Source organism: Mytilus californianus, unplaced genomic scaffold, assembly GCF_021869535.1.
Source record: "Mytilus californianus isolate M0D057914Y unplaced genomic scaffold, xbMytCali1.0.p SCAF_2, whole genome shotgun sequence".
Lineage (NCBI taxonomy): Eukaryota > Metazoa > Mollusca > Bivalvia > Mytilida > Mytilidae > Mytilus > Mytilus californianus.
The window spans coordinates 21,387,004-21,405,658 of NW_026262668.1; the positions used below are offsets into that span (position 1 = coordinate 21,387,004).

An 18,655-nucleotide genomic window follows, 5' to 3' on the forward strand; every position below is an offset into this window, starting at 1 on the left:
ATTTCCATAATTCTTATGCACGGTGTTAATACTTAATAATTTATAAAATGAAGGTCCCTTTAGTTTTTAGTGAAATTTGGACAAAATTGTGGTTTTTTGTTCAAAAATCTAAATATTTGAGAAACATCTTTTGGAATCATGATTTCAATGAAATTGATATATAAGTATAATAAATGGAGAATGTGTCCATGGGACACAGACGATGCCCCCGCTTGCATATAACATTATAAAGGGAAATAACTAGAGAACTGTAAAAGAGTCGCCACCCAAATTCGAACCTGATCTGTGTTTTATGGTAATAAGCATTGTGTATAAGTTTCATAACATTTGTTGAGGCAAACTAAAGTTAGAGAACAGAAATGAAAAAATTCAGCAATTTTTCCATTTATAAAGGGGTATAACTCTAGAACAGTAAAAGTGACGCCACTCAAATTCGTAAGAGAACAAGTAAGAGAACTGAAACGAAAAATTCAGCAATTTATCCATTTGTAAAGGGGCATTACTCTAGAACGATAAAAGTGATGCCACCAAAATTCAAACTTGATCTGTGTTTTGTGGTAAAAAGCATTGTGTATAAGTTTCATAACATTTGGTTGAGGAAAACTAAAGTAAGGGAACGGAAACTAATTTTGGGACATACGTACGGATGTACAGACGTGCAGACGGACAAGGGTAACACTTAATGGCCTAGGGGCATAATTAGCTATTCAAAATCAATTCGCTAAACGTTTGTTAAAAAATCACATATTTTGAGGATCAGTTATTATACTAGTTACACTAAATTCCATACTGAATCATAGAAAAATGGATCTGAACTGACCTCCAAACAATCCTAGAATCCGTAATTAGGAGTACCTAAATTGCACCCATTATTAACAACACATCCGTAAAGTTGAATAACTGATGCTTTGCTTTATTTCTTTGCATTTTTAGAACAATTGACAATATTCCATGCTTGTTATGCAGTTTTATGACAGAGACATCAAACTTGAAACCTACCAACATTAGGGAAGTAATCAGCGTTTTCTTCAGGAGAGCTATCGTGACTAGTTGATGGGGTGGAAGGCTTCAACATTTCTGCTGTTTGTAAAAACCTACAAGTTAAAACAAGATTTTAACATCTGAAAATAATTGTCTTACAAATTTTATGGAATTCTTAATAAAAAAACAACAGACTATTTCAAATTCAGAGCATCTTATATTAATAACTTTCTGCAGAGGTTAAATTGGCCAACACCAAATTCACTTTTCTTGTTTAATTATGGGGGTACAGAACACCTAAGGAAGTTAATTCTTTAAAATGAAAATTAAATGATCCATATCTATCTTTGTCAAAGTGTTGGGTACCCCCTTAAGGTAATCTAAAATAGTCATGTCATATTTGACATATTTGTTTAATGAAAGAATATATTCATCTCAATTAAGTATTTTGCTATTAATCAATCTAACAAGAACAAATTCCAAAGACAAGATAACATCCTACATACATTATTTTTCTTCATTAGTATCATACCTGAGTAAATCGGTATCTGTAAACCAGTCCTGTACAACTATAATTATATGAATATCATACCTGAGTAAACTGGTATCTGTAAATTAGTCCTGTACAACTATATTATATGAGTATCCTACCTGAGTAAACTGGTATCTGTAAACCAGTCCTGTACAACTATAATTATATGAGTATCCTACCTGAGTAAACTAGTATCTGTAAACCAGTCCTGTACAACTATAATTATATGAGTATCCTACCTGAGTAAACTGGTATCTGTAAACCAGTCCTGTACAACTATAATTATATGAGTATCCTACCTGAGTAAACTGGTATCTGTAAACCAGTCCTGTACAACTATAATTATATGGCAAACTGTCATCAGAAAAGCTGTCTGCTGGAGAGCCTAAAACAAAGAAATGAAATAATTTTGCCAGACATCCCAGTTATTCATAAAATGCAAAGGGTTTAAGGTAAAAAAGGAGTGATATCTTACAGACTATGGAAGATGTTGATATAATTTAAATACTTTTATCAAACTAAACTTAAAGAGGCCAAAAACCAGTCACTTCTACATATATTCTCCTTTACTGAAGTTACAGGAATTAGGCACAACAAATGTGAAAACAGGCTAAAATTAAATGTTGTCATGTACACTGTGCTTAAAAATTACTCTTAAAAATCCCCTAGTTTTTTTCACGGATGTTTGTCCATAAAAACGTATCCATTATTTAAACTTTGTTTTGTTTGAATAGTTTTTAAAGGAACTTGTGATCCTTTGAAATATTCTTGGGTATAGAAAATACAGCATGGTAAATGGACACCTTTCCTGCTCCTTGGTCAGGTTGTTGTCTTTTTGACACTTTCCCCATTTCTATTCTCTATTATATATTGCATTATTAAAATCGTTCTATATAATTGAATACTCAAAATCAAACTCCAGCTTTTGACAAATAAAGGCTTTAACATTTCCAATTATATAATTCAGAAAAACAAAAGCCAAAAGGAATTTTTCTTGATATGTTTTTTTTATTCATGTACTTGGACATATTTTACTGTTCTTCATTTTGTTTCCAATCAAGATGTTACATTTAAAGATTAACAATATATTAATTATCTAATGTTTGTATGTTTATCATTCAAAATTCAGTAAATGCAGAATTTAATAGTGCACATCTTCACTAACAACAATGTAAAAATAAATGTAATTCCTCTTCATCTTACAGTACAAGTAAACACCATATTCAATTCTGAATAATTTTGTAATTGTAATAATGTTAAAGTTGCAATAACTCTAATCATTGTGATATTTTAATTGTAATAATTGTAATATTTTGTAATTGTAATTGAAATTATTGTATTAATTAATATTTTGGTTGCTTAACTTCCAGTGGGGGAGACAAGTGAAATTCTCAAAAAATTGTTAGACATATAGAAGTATTTTCCTGAAATGTGCTTATTGGCTAGAATGTTTAAAAGTTTTGACATAAACTTCAATGAAAAAAAGAATGGAAATAAAAGAAAACAAAACTTACTTGTATTTCCATATAGTTCTCTACTGTTGTAAATTCTGTGGATACTTTTTTGTCATTTTTGATAAACTGTTCTAAGACAGAAGCACTTAATATAGGCTGAAATACATAAAGACTACTATAAAATGACAAAAAAAATTACTACAATAATACATAAAATGATTGTGTGTTTATACTGGATCTGATTTTTACAAGGAAAAAAGTTTGTCCAGTACACTGTGATGATAAACATAGACACAGCAGACAGAAATATATAATTACAAATATGTACAATACATATGCAGTCTGCATGTAGATGTGTTATAAAGATCTCAAGAGTTATGCCAGTTGACAAGCACTTTTTGTGTTGAGTGTCAAGACTTTTCCTTGTCAGTCTCTGACAAAGAATTAACTTCTTCCCTATTACACTGAAGAATTTTAATTCCAGAATACTGTACTTTTGAACATTATTGAATCTGATTTTTTTTAGCTTTTTGATGGAGGGATCATTCAGTTGGTGTAATGTTTCATAATGACAATACTGTGGATTTAGTATGATTCGTGGGATACCAATTTTGGTGGAATTTGTGGCTATATATAGCTTGTTTACAGACTTTGGCAAATCCACGAAAATTTAAACTTTCGTCAATCCACAAAAACAAATGAATCCACAGTACTGGTAGAATAAGCTATTTCAATAGAACTCAGTGAGACCTGCTGTTTCAATGTCTCCAGAATGACATACCTGTGTATCTAAGAATATAACTCTTTGTCCAGTAACAAACATATCTATACCATCAGTCAGGTGAACACAAGATTCCTGGCATTCTCTATTTTGAGGTGCAAATATGTAACTTCTGGAATGGAACAAAAAATTCATATAAATAAATAGAGATGCTGGATAATTACTGTTAGAGCGACCAGACAAAACAAATAATTACATGACATCTATACTTTTTGTAAGTCAACATATAAAATTGAGAATGGAAATGGGGAATGTGTCAAAGAGACAACAACCTGACCGAAGAGCAGAAAACAGCCGAAGACTACCAATGGGTCTTCAACACAGCGAGAAAATCCCGCACCCAGAGGCGATCTTCAGCTGGCCCCTAAACAAAAATGTGTACTAGTTCAGTGAAAATGGACGTCATACTAAACTCCAAAACATATAAATGAACTAAAATTAAAAAACATACAAGACTAACAAAGGCCAAAGATAGGTGTCTATTAAATATAATATTTGTAATCAAATCAGTCACAATGTTGATCTAGATTTGTTATCATTGGTAAAATATTGTTTTTGGCCACTTAAAAGTAACAAGGAGCAGTTTACTGTTTTTATTATGTACCTTTTTTAACATGAAATAATAAAACTTGATGTTGGTATTTCCGTATTTGGTTTATCCATTTATTTTCATTTATTGACACTAAAACATAAACAACAAACTCTGCCACACTTAATTCTACCAGACCTGAGCAAGGAATCAAATAGTAAGAAGTTGTCTTGATTTATTTTGTTTTAATTTTGATACTTTGTAATAGAGTAGATTTTTCATATTTTTTTTTGTATTTTGTAACTGAACTTAACATAGCCTTCTTTAACTCGGTTTACTGTCCAATAAGACTCATCATTAACATCCATAGAGAGGGATTTAGTTGTATACACTATATACTTTAAAATTCAGAAATAATTACGTAAATTTATTATTATTATTTTTGAAGAATGGACAAAAATAGGTGATTAATTATTGCAATTTCAGGAAAATCTCCATACATTCATATGTATATGATTACAGAATTCATTTTATTGCCTTACCTACCAAGTCGTTTTTATCATGATTATCAGCCTTAATAAAAACCCTTGCAATGATTTCTGAATTTACAGTACATGTGCTTGGTTTACTGTCTCGTGTACTAGATATCTTCAGTAATCTCCATCCCACAGAAAACCACTTTATATTACCTGAGTGTGTCTTCAGGTGAGTTTCCTGCCAATAAAGACAAAATGGTGGATTTGCCTACACCTTGCCCACCTATTACACCAATGACTAAGAAATCTGTCTGATCTACTAACATCTGTAATATATATTCTATAATTAACATAGCCTTCTAAAAAATATACTTTGAGATTATGTTGACTTAATTTTTCATAATAGCCTTAAAGGTCATAGTGGTAATTTTAATGGTCTTTGAATGAGTAACCTATGAATTTTACTTAATATTCATAAAAACTGAAATGATAGAAAACAATGAATGAAACTGAATAAACACTGTTCATCTCGATTGTAATTTTAAAGTGTGTATATTTTACATGTAGTAAGAGAATTAAAATCACATATGATATATATTTTACCATTGAAAAGATGACCAAAGACATTTGAATATAAAATGGTTTTTATCCTCAACTTTATCCAACATGCAATTTTAACACAACCTTATATAAATATGGAACAGCAACTCAACACACAAATAAACAAGTTATTTAAACCATGGCTTTTTAATATTTCATCAAAATTTGTAAAGAATTACAAGAATGAGAGTGCTTACAAGACATTTTGACCAGAAATTTTAATTTAGGTTTTAAAGGGGCATTACACCCAAAAATATTTGGACCTGCACTGGTTTTAGCACATTGATATATAATGGATGTGAACCTTCATATATTTTTTAATGCATCCAGAACTGTAGGTCTGATAGCCCTAACAATCTCAACTAACTGAATGAGTCATGGTTTGGGGTACAGCAAGCTCTCCCACCCAGTTACCCCAGCAACTAACCTTCATTAATATTTCTTTTACAAGCATAACTGCTAGCTCCCCCCTTTCCACCAACTAATGAAATAATCTAGATTTATGATTCTATCACCAGCATAACTTGACATATCAAGTTTGAGGTGAACAGGTTGCACTTTGTAAATACAGCTGTTTCACAAACCATGCCTCTTTTGGGGAGATATATAATATTCATAGATATAATTTGTTTTGTTTACGTACTGGTTCCCAGATATGATCTCTATGTTTCATCTCATAAAGACATAACTTTGGAATGTTACCAGTATAAATACACATGGAAAGCAGCCCTTTGAAAAAAATACTAGTGCAAATATGAACTTTTCATTATAGGATATAATTTTAAAAAAAAACTTTATAGTAAAAATGGCAGAGTTTGAGCTGTAAAAGGAGTTCCTATGGGAAATTGCATTGTCGATATTTGCAGAAGTGCAACCTACAGCAAGCACCCTCAACCCCCTTAGACCTTACCTCCATTCCAGTTTCTATCCAGTTCTGATTATCATCCACCAGTTTGACAGGGTGTTTCATTTCCGGGGGTAAAGCAAGTCTACTCTGACTAGAACCTGTAATATTACTTTAGGAGTGTGATCTTAATAGAAAGTAATACATTTATACATATAAATAAGAAGATGTGGTATGAGTGCCAATGAGACAACTCTCCATACATATCTAGATAATATCATAAATTAATACATTTGTTATTATCTACATAATTAAATAATATTCCAAACAGAATGCCACCAAGTATTGTTACTAATGTCTGCTTTACTGGTTTTTTTTTAAAAGATTAGAATAAAGTGATAATGTAATATGATACCCTTTTCCCATGACCCTTCCTCCATCTGGGATCCTTGACTCCACCCAATTAAACTCCTTAGTATGTTGCAGAAGTTTTGTTTTGAAAGTTATATCTGATTGAGTGATATATGGTGCATAAATGACAAATGAGGTGCTACTTTTTTTTTTTTTTTTTTTAAAGTTTTGAATCATCAATACAGACTACATTTATATGTAAAGAATGTACATTTTTTATCTATATTTTTTTCTTCCTTTTTACCTACTTCCAATGCATCAAATAATTGATACTCAATGTTTTTATTATATTATAATATTTCCTTATTCTCAATGGCTAAAAGCATAAGGAATCATCTTGTGTAAAACTTTATATTCACTTCCGGGAAAATCCTTAAAGGTTAATATAAGATTTGAACAGCTAATCTGCACCTAAATAGTTGTTCAAGTCAGCTTCAATGACATAGATTTATGACCTCATGAAAGTTCTCGTTGCTGTTATTTTTTTTTAACTAAATTTAATTAAATATTTCAACTTATTAAAGTTAGCAACTGCAAAAGAAGATAATATATTTGATATAAGTTAAAGATCTTGGGCAAATACTGAAAATTGGAGATGTATGAATGGTCAAATAGTAAAACAGTTGTTGACTCTTAATATCAGTTGATACAATGATTTATCAACCCTAGGGATGTGATATTCACCTTCTTGTTGGCCTCTGTGAATATCACATCTCTGGGGTTGATAAATCATTGTATCAACCTCATCAAAACTCAATAATTGTATAAAGTTATGAAGTAAGATATTCATTATCTCTTGAACAAAGCAATAAAAATTTACTGTCAGAACTGAGTGTTTGCTGTGATAAATGTCTGTGTAACTGTGGAGTTGTCTCCCCTGATACAGGTGTGTCATCTTTCCTCACCATCACCACAGGTTTATCTTGTGACTTTGTTGTTGATACTTGACTTAGAGTCTACAGGAATTAAGAAAATTAACATTAAAGAAAAATCAAAATATCTAATTATCATTTAATATGACAAGCTGCTTTCACATAAAATGTTTGATATATCTATATTTAGCACAGACACACAGATACTTATGGCTTTTACAGTATATCTCCAACTTAAATCCACATGTAGAGTAACCTATGTGTAAACTCTGTTGATTTCGCTGTGTTAAAGTTGGTATTGAATGACCTTAACCATTGTTTGTGAATGATACATAATTCTAAATTGATCATGTGATCATTAAAAAGAACAGGATGTAAGTACAAAATCAATCACATGACTTAAGTAACCCCTTTATTTTTTATGTGCCTGTCCTAGTTCAGGGCCCTTTAATCCAGTGGTTGTTGCTGATTGCTGTCTCAAATAATTCTTTTTGTTTATGAATGTCTTTAGCAATTCATTTATTAGTTGTTACTGGCTCTGAACTAGCATTCTGACACTCTTCGTTGCTTTTTTGCATGGATCTGAATAGTCTAGCTATTTCTAACTCAGTTTTACAGTTTGTTCTAATGATATGCTGTAACAGTCAATGTCCCCAGTTAGGAGGAGAGTTGAGCTCACAAAAATGTTCAACCCTGTCATATTCAATATGTGCTGCTTCACCCAAGTCAGGAGCATGTTATTCAATAGTTGTTGTTGGTTGGTGTCTGTCGTACTTGATTTTGTTTATTGTCTGGTCATAAATCAGGCTGTTGGTTTGATGGTATGAATTGTTTTACATTTTGTCATGTCCTGACTTTTTAAAGCTGACTATTAGTACAGGTTTTGCTCTTTGTTTTTTGCTCAAGGCCGTACGGTGACCTATAGTTGCTAAAAATCCACTTTATATGGACTCTGTTGGATAGTCTTCTCATTGTAAAAGATACCACATCTTCTTACTTTATATTCTTCTACATGCTCTATAAATAAGAAAGTAATAAGTTGATATAAAACACACTACATTGTATGAACTAGGGATGTCAACGAGTACTCGAGTATCGCTCAGTAGTACACTGTAATGAATACCAAAATGATACACAATTAATCATTTTCCAGTTAGGACGTTGTCCCTTCTTTCAATAAATTGATTTTTTGGAGAACACCCCTCTGAGAACTCATGAGTGCTTACAAAGTTGAGTTTTCATACCATTTACAGGAATTTCTAAATGCATAATCCACAAAAAGTTGTACAAAAATTTCCTGATGTTCCATTATAGTTGGCTGTACATGTACATTACCTGTTCCTGTGACGGCTTCGCAAGAATAATTGGTGGCTTGGCAACTTCAGTTGGCTCATATTCCCTTTCCTGTTAACAAACAACAATTAAAAATGTTATGAAGCAAATGACGAAATCATGACAAAAGAGTAGACACAATGAAATGTCTCCCTTGCTTGATCAAGTATAGTATTGCTGAATGATAAATTGACAGTCTTTAACCATGTTGACATGTTTAAAATAACTACATCATATAAATCTTTACATTGTTACAAAGAAAATAAACAATGAAAATAAGGTTATGTTCAGGTGTTCCCTGTCGAATTGACATGTATCTCTAAGTTTGTGTGCATTATCTTCTTGTTTGTCATGTTAGTTTAACCAATTGTTATTACACCAGTTAAAAAGACTGTTTATCTCAACAACTTCTAATAAAATCCTAATCAACATATAAAGATACTGCCATATTCATCCTTACTCATGGATTAAAGGTAATAAAATGACTTTTGATATTACTATTTTACGTTATAAAAATTATATTTGTCTATATGCATGATATGTGTCATAGCAAGATTCTGCTTATTAATAAAATCTTTAAACATATTTGAATGAATATCTCATCTAATGAAATAATATATTTCAATTCAATATGTGTCAGACACCATTTTTGATTGTCTACCATTGCTAGTTTTTATAATAAAATGCTTCGCTGGGGCGCAGCTTGATACGACCGCAGAGGTCGAACCCTGAACAGTTGGGGCAAGTATGGACACAACATTCAAGCTTGATACAGCTCTGAATTTGGATTGTTATTAAATATTTGACACAGCATAGGTTTCTGACACAGAAAGAATGTGGTCTAAGAACTTGAATTTTTTTCATTTACCTATTATGGTCCAATGTCCAAAATCAAAATACATGGTTAGATTCAGCATATCAAAGAACCCCATATATTCAATTTTTGTTAAAATCAAACAAAGTTTAATTTTGGACCCCAACTTGGACAAACTTGAAAACTGGGCCCATAATCAAAAATCTAAACACATGTTTAGATTCAGCATATCAAAGAACCCCAAGAATTCAATTTTTGCTAAAATCAAACTTAGTTTAATTTTGGACCCTTTGGACCTTAATGTAGACCAATTTAAAAAACAAGACTTAAAATTAAAAATCTAAATACACGGTTAGATTTGGAATATCATAGAACCCCAATAATTCAATTTTTGATGAAATCAAACAAAGTTTAATTTTGGACCCTTTTGACCTCAATATGAACCAATTTGATAGCGGGGCCCACAAATAAAAATTCTAAATTCATGGTTAGATTCAGCATATCAAAGAACCCCATATATTCAATTTTTGTTGAAATAAAAAAAAGTTTAATTTTGGACCCCAACTTGGACCAACTTGAAAACTGGGCCCATAATCAAAAATCTAAACACATGTTTAGATTCAGCATATCAAAGAAACCCCAAGAATTCAATTTTTGTTAAAATCAAACTAAGTTTAATTTTGGACCCTTTGGACCTCAATGAAGACCAATTTAAAAAACGGGACCCAAATTAAAAATCTAAAAACACGGTTAGATTTGGCATATCAAAGAACCCCAATAATTCAATTTTCGATGAAATCAAACAAAGTTTAATTTTGGACCCTTTTGACCTCAATATGAACCAATTTGATAGCGGGGCCTACAAATAAAAAATTTAAATACATGGTTAGATTCAGCATATCAAAGAACCTCATATATTCAATTTTTGTTGAAATCAAACAAAGTTTAATTTTGGACCCCAATTTGGACCAACTTGAAAACTGGGCCCATAATCAAAAATCTAAATACATGTTTAGATTCAGCATATCAAAGAACCCCATATATTCAATTTTTGTTGAAACCAAACAAAGTTTAAATACTGGACCCTATCTTGGACCAACTTGAAAACTGGGCCCATAATCAAAAATCTAAACACATGTTTAGATTCAGCAAATCAAAGAACCCCAAGAATTCAATTTTTGTTAAAATCAAACTAAGTTTAATTTTGGACCCTTTGGACCTCAATGTAGACCAATTTAAAAAACAGGACCCAAAATTAAAAACCTAAATACACGGTTAGATTTGGAATATCAAAGAACCCCAATAATTCAATTTTAGATGAAATCAAACAAAGTTTAATTTTGGACCCTTTTGACCTCAATATGAACCAATTAGATAACGGGGTCCACAAATAAAAAATCTAAATACATGGTTAGATTCAGCATATCAAAGAACCCCATATATTCAATTTTTGTTGAAATCAAACAAAGTTTAATTTTGGACCCCAATTTGGACCAACTTGAAAACTGGGCCAAAAATCAAAAATCTAAATACATGTTTAGATTCAGCATATCAAAGAACCTCATATATTCAATTTTTGCTAAAATCAAACAAAGTTTAATTTTGGACCCTTTGGACATTAATGTAGACCAATTTGAAAACTGGACCCAAAATTAAAAATCTAAATACACTGTTAGATTCGGCATAACAAATAAATAAATGTGATCAAAGATTTTACAAATCTAATGCGCCATACTGTGCAATTAAAGATTACTTCTTGAAATTTTTCAATATTTGAAATTTGAAAAAAAAATAATATTTGAAGAATAATTCTTTTTAATTTCTGAAATCTGAAATGAGAAAAAATTGGCCCCCCACAATTTCTTTTTATCCCCCCCCCCCCACTTTTTCCCCCAAAAAAATTCTTTCCCTCAAGATATGGTCATAATCTCAATTCAAATTTCCAATGGAGTTGGCAACCATAATTACCCATTTAAATTTACCATAGTGCTAACTTAATCTATTTTATAATAGAATTAATAAAAATATAGTGTCAAATCTTTCATATGGATTTTTTTGTAAAAAAAAAAGATGAAAACATTTGCAGATATTTTTACTGGTCTTCCTTTATAAATATGCATTTCTTTAAACATAATTTAAAAGCAGTGTAAGGGAAGTAACCAAAACGTTGTATTTGGATTACCTCCCTTACACTGTTTTAGATTATCTTTATTGTTCATTAACCATTACTTTATACATAATTTAAAAGCAGTGTAAGGGAGATAATTTCAATGATGTATTTGATTTATCTCCCTTACACTGCTTTAAATTATGTTTTGTACTAAAGTATTTGTCCATTAACCAGGACAACCTTGTTTTTCCCCCTTTTTTGCCCCTAATTCCTAAACGGTTTGAGCCATAACCCCCCAAAGCAAATCCTAACCATCCCTTTGTGGTATGGAAACTTGTAGTATAATTTCAGAGAGATCCATACACCGTTCCACAGTTATTGTCTGGAAACTAGAAAATGCTCATTTTTGGCCCCTTTTTGGCCCCTAATTCCTTAACTGTTGGTACCATAACCCCCAAAATCAATCCCAACCTTCCTTTTGTGGTATTTAACCTTATGGTCAAATTTCAAAAAGATCCATTCACTTAAACTAAAGTTAGAGTGCGAAAACCAATATGTATTCGGACGACGACGCCGGACGACGACGACGACGACGACGCCAACGTCATACCAATATACGACCACAAAATTTTTTTTGCGGTCGTATAAAAACAGCAAAATTTCCTTAAAATTACCAATTCAGGGGCAGCAACCCAACAATGGGTTGCCTGATTGGTCTGAAAATTTCAGGGCAGATAGATCTTGACCTAATGAACAATTTTATCCTCCTCAGATTTGCTCTAAATGCTTTGGTTTCAGAGATATGAGCCCAAAACTGCATTTTACCCAATGTACTATTTTTTAGCCATGTCGGCCATCTTGGTTTGCGGGCAGGGTCATCGGACACATTTTTTAAACTAAATACCCTAATGATGATTGTGGACAAGTTTGGTTAAATTTGTTTTAGTAGTTTCAGAGGAGAAGATTTTTGTAAAAAATTACAAAAATTTACGAAAAATGGTTAAAAATTGACTATAACGGGCAATAACTCCTTAATGGGTCAACTGACCATTTTGGTCATGTTGACTTATTTGTAGATCTTACTTTGCTGAACATTATTGCTGTTTACAGTTTATCTCTATCTATAATAATATTCAAGATAATAACCAAAAACGGCAAAATTTCCTTAAAATTACCAATTCAGGGACAGCAACCCAACAACGGGTTGCCTGATTGGTCTGAAAATTTCAGGGCAGATAGATCTTGACCTAATGAACAATTTTATCCTACTCAGATTTGCTCTAAATGCTTTGGTTTCAGAGATATGAGCCAATAAAATGCTTCGCTGGGCGCAGCTTGATACGACCGCAGAGGTCGAACCCTGAACAGTTGGGGCAAGTATGGACACAACATTCAAGCTTGATACAGCTCTGAATTTGGATTGTGATTAAATATTTGACACAGCATAGGTTTCTGACACAGAAACAATGTGGTCTAAGAACTTCAATTTTTTTAATTTACCTATTATGGTCCAATGTCCAAAATAAAAATACATGGTTAGATTCAGCATATCAAAGAACCCCATATATTCAATTTTTGTTGAAATCAAACAAAGTTTAATTTTGGACCCCAACTTGGACAAACTTGAAAACTGGGCCCATAATCAAAAATCTAAACACATGTTTAGATTCAGCATATCAAAGAACCCCAAGAATTCAATTTTTGTTAAAATCAAACTAAGTTTAATTTTGGACCCTTTGGACCTTAATGTAGACCAATTTAAAAAACGGGACCCAAAATTAAAAATCTAAAAACACGGTTAGATTTGGCATATCAAAGAACCCCAATAATTCAATATTTGATGAAATCAAACAAAGTTTAATTTTGGACCCTTTTGACCTCAATATGAACCAATTTGATAGCGGGCCCACAAATAAAAAATCTAAATACATGGTAAGATTCAGCATATCAAAGAACCCCATATATTCAATTTTTGTTGAAATCAAACTAAGTTTAATTTTGGACTCCAATTTGGACCAACTTGAAAACTGGGCCAAAAATCTAAAATCTAAATACATGTTTAGATTCAGCATATCAAAGAACCCCATATATTCAATTTTTGTTGAAATCAAACAAAGTTTAATTTTGGACCCCAACTTGGACCAACTTGAAAACTAGGCCCATAATCAAAAATCTAAACACATGTTTAGATTCAGCATATCAAAGAACCCCATATATTCAATTTTTGTTGAAATCAAACAAAGTTTAATTTTGGACCCCAATTTGGACCAACTTGAAAACTGGGCCAAAAATCAAAAATCAAAATACATGTTTAGATTCAGCATATCAAAGAACCCCATATATTCAATTTTTGTAAAAATCAAACAAAGTTTAATTTTGGACCCTTTGGACCTTAATGTAGACTAATTTGAAAACTGGATCCAAAATTAAAAATCTAAATACACGGTTAGATTCGGCATAACAAATAAATAAATGTGGTCAAAGATTTTACAAATCTAATGCGCCATACTGTGCAATTAAAGATTACTTCTTGAAATTTTTCAATATTTGAAATTTGAAAAAAAAATAATATTTGAAGAATAATTCTTTTTAATTTCTGAAATCTGAAATGAGAAAAAATTTACCCCCCACAATTTCTTTTTACCCCCCCCCCCCCTTTTTTTTCCCCCCAAACCATAATTACCCATTTAAATTTACCATAGTGCTAACTTAATCTATTTTATAATAGAATTTAAAATATAGTGTCAAATCTTTCATATGGATTTTTTTGTAAAAAAAAAAGATGCAACATTTGCAGATATTTTTACTGGTCTTCCTTTATAAATATGCATTTCTTTAAACATAATTTAAAAGCAGTGTAAGGGAAGTAACCAAACCATTGTATTTGGATTACCTCCCTTACACTGTTTTAAATTATCTTAATTGTTCATTAACCATTACTTTATACATAATTTAAAAGCAGTGTAAGGGAGATAATTTCAATGATTTGAGCCATAACCCCCCAAAACAAATCCTAACCATCCCTTTGTGGTATGGAAACTTGTAGTATAATTTCAGAGAGATCCATACACCGTTCCACAGTTATTGTCTGGAAACTAGAAAATGCTTATTTTTGGCCCCTTTTTGGCCCCTAATTCCTTAACTGTTGGTACCATAACCCCCAAAATCAATCCCCACCTTCCTTTTGTTGTATTGAACCTTATGGTAAAATTTCATAGAGATCCATTCACTTAAACTAAAGTTAGAGTGCGAAAACTAATGCGTATTCGGACGACGACGCCGGACGACGACGACGACGACGCCAACGTCATACCAATATACGACCACAAAAAATTTTTTGCGGTCGTATAAAAATTATTAACCTAAATTAATCTGCTACAGCCTGGTAAGCATTTTCCATATAGGGGCTAAGTCTACTTTAGGTAGCAATACACAGTTCAGGAAAAAATTTAAAATTGACACTACTTCCTCCCTCAGCCCATAACTGTTAGCTATGCTTTTGCAACACTTGAAACAAAGTTGTCTAAGTGCTTTTTTCCCGAAAAGGAATAATAGCTATAAGGTGTATTATACATACATAATCTAGGGCAAACGAACTAAGGGCTGATGGAACAATGAGGGAATTGTAGACTTCGGCACCTAAGTAGCAAATCAGCACCAGAACAATTCGAAATCAATGAAAGACAATTCCACACCCGAGAAAAAAAAACAGTTCGGTATCAAGACAAATTGGCACCTCATAAAGCTACTATGTTTATATTCCAAGCTAAGCTTTCACCTTATTATTAACAACTAATTCTGTGTCAACTATGGCCTAATACTGAATAAGGTTTTCTTATATCTAATACATGTTTCTGTTTGGAAATTTTGTGTAATTATTTGGGTTTAATAGTCTTTCATGAAGTTATATATTTATTTGCACTATAAATTGACAGTATACTACTCCCATGGTCAGAAGAAGCAAATGTTAGTGTTCTGGTTTTTTGGTTTTTTTTTTCTTTTTATAGCACTCAGACTGTCATTAACATTTACATTATCATAAATATAAAAAAAAAATTGTTATAATGATAAATATTACTATTATTTCTTATATTTGTCTAACATTGTGAAAGTACATGTATAGGAAATTCCAAATGTTGACAATTTTATGTGGTTCTCAACTTCTGGGCTTTTACTCAATATGGCTTGTAAGCGCTTTACGTTTTGGCTTGTAATGTTAACACAATTGAAATATAATTTACAGGTATTTTGTCATGTTTGCTGTCCTTAGACATGTTAGAAGTGTATGGATCAAACTATAACCCAAACTGCAAACACAAGCTGTACACTTTTAATCTTCATTGAGAAAATATCAAAACTTATTATGATTTTACATAAAATAATGATTAATGCATACAGTAGAATCCCCTGTGTCCGTGTGGGCAGTGATATCGCCCATTACCTGATTTCGTCATATCCACAATGAAACACAAATAAAAGCCTTCTTGGAATTGTTTAAGTCTTCCAAAGGGACGAAAAAGATTAAAATTGATAAGTTCAAGCATAAATTTATAATTGCAATCCTGTGATTAACCATATATAGACATTTTCTATAAAAAAGAATTACATTACATATATCAAAAAAAAAATAGTTTCTTTTAAAGTCAAATTTTTATCAAAATGAAATAAAGTTTGCTCCGCATCCTTGGATGTCTGTTTGGTTCAAACTGAACTATATTTCCTAGTATAAGATCTTTCCTGTATTCAAAATAAGCTATTTCTAGAAGGCATGCACGAAATCACGGACATTTGAAGAACTGTCAAAACAGGGGTTTCCCTAATTTTTGACACACATTACATAAAATCTTAATGATGAAACTAACATCAAGAAGATTTTATGAAATTAAAGTATGTCATGAATTTGTTCACAAAATATTATGCATGTTATCCGATTATCATGACTATTGGTTTTATGAGATAACCAAATTAATTGAAGCTAAAAGTCTTAGGTGCATGAATTCACTGGACTGCACCGTAACTACAATCAATTCAATGTTCTCCTTTTTTCACTAAGGTAAGGTGGGTGTTTTGAAAAAACCACTTGCAACCTGGTGTTTTGTTTTTCTTAAACATTTCCAACCGGGTTTTTTTTTACTGTGGGTGGGGGTCACAAAAGGAAGGATTAGTATTGTATTCATATTTAATGGAATTGAACAAAAATAAATAGTTTTGTGCATCTCGGATAGCAGATGGCTTTTGCAGGACTTCCTCCTCCTGCGAATGCTTGGCCTATCGATCCAAGTTTCTGTCCTGTTCCTCGCTTTAGTGCTGTATTTTTGGCACACAGAACAGTAATATCTTCCTCTGTGACGATTAGCCATTTAAAGTCCTGTTCATCATGTTCATATTTATCTTCACTTGCGTGCCTTTTCTGTTGTTTTGATGCTTTTTTTCAATTTCAACCATTTCATTACAACTAGTTGACTTATTTGGCATAGAATTTTCCTTATCACCATCGTCATCTGCCTTTCTCTTTCTCCGATTAATAAGGGGACGAAGTCCCCTATTACGGTAGAAAAATCAATAATAAAAAAAAAAAAAATCGGGAAAATTTCCCGAAATTTTCATTCTACTAATGAACTCAAAATCGTTAACTTTTTTTTAACTTTTTTATTTTCAGACTTTTTTATTTTCCCACATTTGCGCAGAAATCTACTTCCTTTTTCCGGTCTCGTTTGCATGAGTTTTTGAGTAAAATATATATTTATCAGTCTAGTAAAATATAGGAAGGAACGCAATACCAATTCCATTTTTAATAATTCCTTGAATGGCTTAATATGAAAAAACGTTACCTGATAGCGTTTCTTTGTTTACATTGAATATGACGTCATAACATAAATAACGTCACAACTAAAATTCCGAACAACAGAACCGAAATCTGAAGTGTAAGGGTATTTCCGTTTCTTCTTTGAACAGATTTTGAAGTTAAAATATGTTTGAATTAAAAAAAATAATTCATACAGACTTCGTCCCCTTTCACAGGTAACGCCTGCCTCATATTTAAAGAAAACATTGAAATTTGACGATCGGCCATATTTGTCAATGAAAACCAAATCAGCAAGGCGCGATAAGAATTTAAATTTTTACGGTGCGGAACCAACAAAAATCCGGAATTTGAAAAAAAAACACCTCCTTAAATGGAAAGGTGGTCAGCTTTCAAAAGAAGGTGGTCGGCACACCTGGCTTCAATGCCGAATGGAAAACTCTGAATCAATTGTAATTTGATAAATATGTTTATTTAAACACAATCAAATTTTGTATTGCATATTTACATATCAATGTACGGATTTTAATAAATCACTATCAAAATTCTTTGTTTTACAGTCAATGACAGTATTGTTAAATCATTTTTAATTATTTATTTTTTTTAACTTTTAACGTCAACAGGAAAATAAAGACAGAAAAACCGAGCTGATGATTTGTCTTGGTCCTGAAATGTCTTGATGTTGATTTGGTGCCAAAATGTCTTGACTCTTGTTACGACTATCAGCAATGCCAATGGTTCTGCAACTACTTGAACTAGTATACAACCATGAAACCTGATACAAGTCTGATCGACAAAACCTGATCACACAATTAAAAAAAAAAATCAGAAATGGTGCAAGTTCTTGACTTCCAGGGCAAAAAAAGTTGTACAAGTATAATCTTTCAACATACTACTTTTCTTCCCCTTCCACTTGGCAACACATCTCGTCTCCTTGGGCGTCTTCTTCCACCTCCTCTGTCACGGTCTCGTTCAGACCGATGGTCCCGATGATCTGAAGTTTCTGACATGTTTTCGTGGTAAAAAATTTCTAATTAGAAAAAAAGCATCAGGCTCAATACACATTTCTACCGGAAATTAAGATACAATTCTAGATAGGGAACAATTTCGGAAAAG

General features: G+C 31.8%; 1 protein-coding gene across 1 annotated transcript in view; it reads right to left on the reverse strand.

Moving 5' to 3' along the window:
- LOC127729487 (nonsense-mediated mRNA decay factor SMG9-like) overlaps window positions 1-18,633 on the reverse strand; it is a 28,938-nt gene extending 10,305 nt beyond the window's left edge. The window contains exons 1-9 of the mRNA XM_052237325.1: window positions 18,433-18,633; window positions 8,816-8,884; window positions 7,429-7,564; window positions 6,264-6,358; window positions 4,967-5,079; window positions 3,749-3,860; window positions 3,028-3,123; window positions 1,813-1,898; window positions 1,000-1,094 (exon numbers count right to left, since the gene is read on the reverse strand). Of these exons, the coding sequence (XP_052093285.1) occupies window positions 1,000-1,094; window positions 1,813-1,898; window positions 3,028-3,123; window positions 3,749-3,860; window positions 4,967-5,079; window positions 6,264-6,358; window positions 7,429-7,564; window positions 8,816-8,884; window positions 18,433-18,549 (919 nt within the window). The 5' untranslated portion in view covers window positions 18,550-18,633. The remainder of the gene's footprint in view (window positions 1-999; window positions 1,095-1,812; window positions 1,899-3,027; window positions 3,124-3,748; window positions 3,861-4,966; window positions 5,080-6,263; window positions 6,359-7,428; window positions 7,565-8,815; window positions 8,885-18,432) is intronic.
- Window positions 18,634-18,655: the final 22 nt, after the last annotated feature.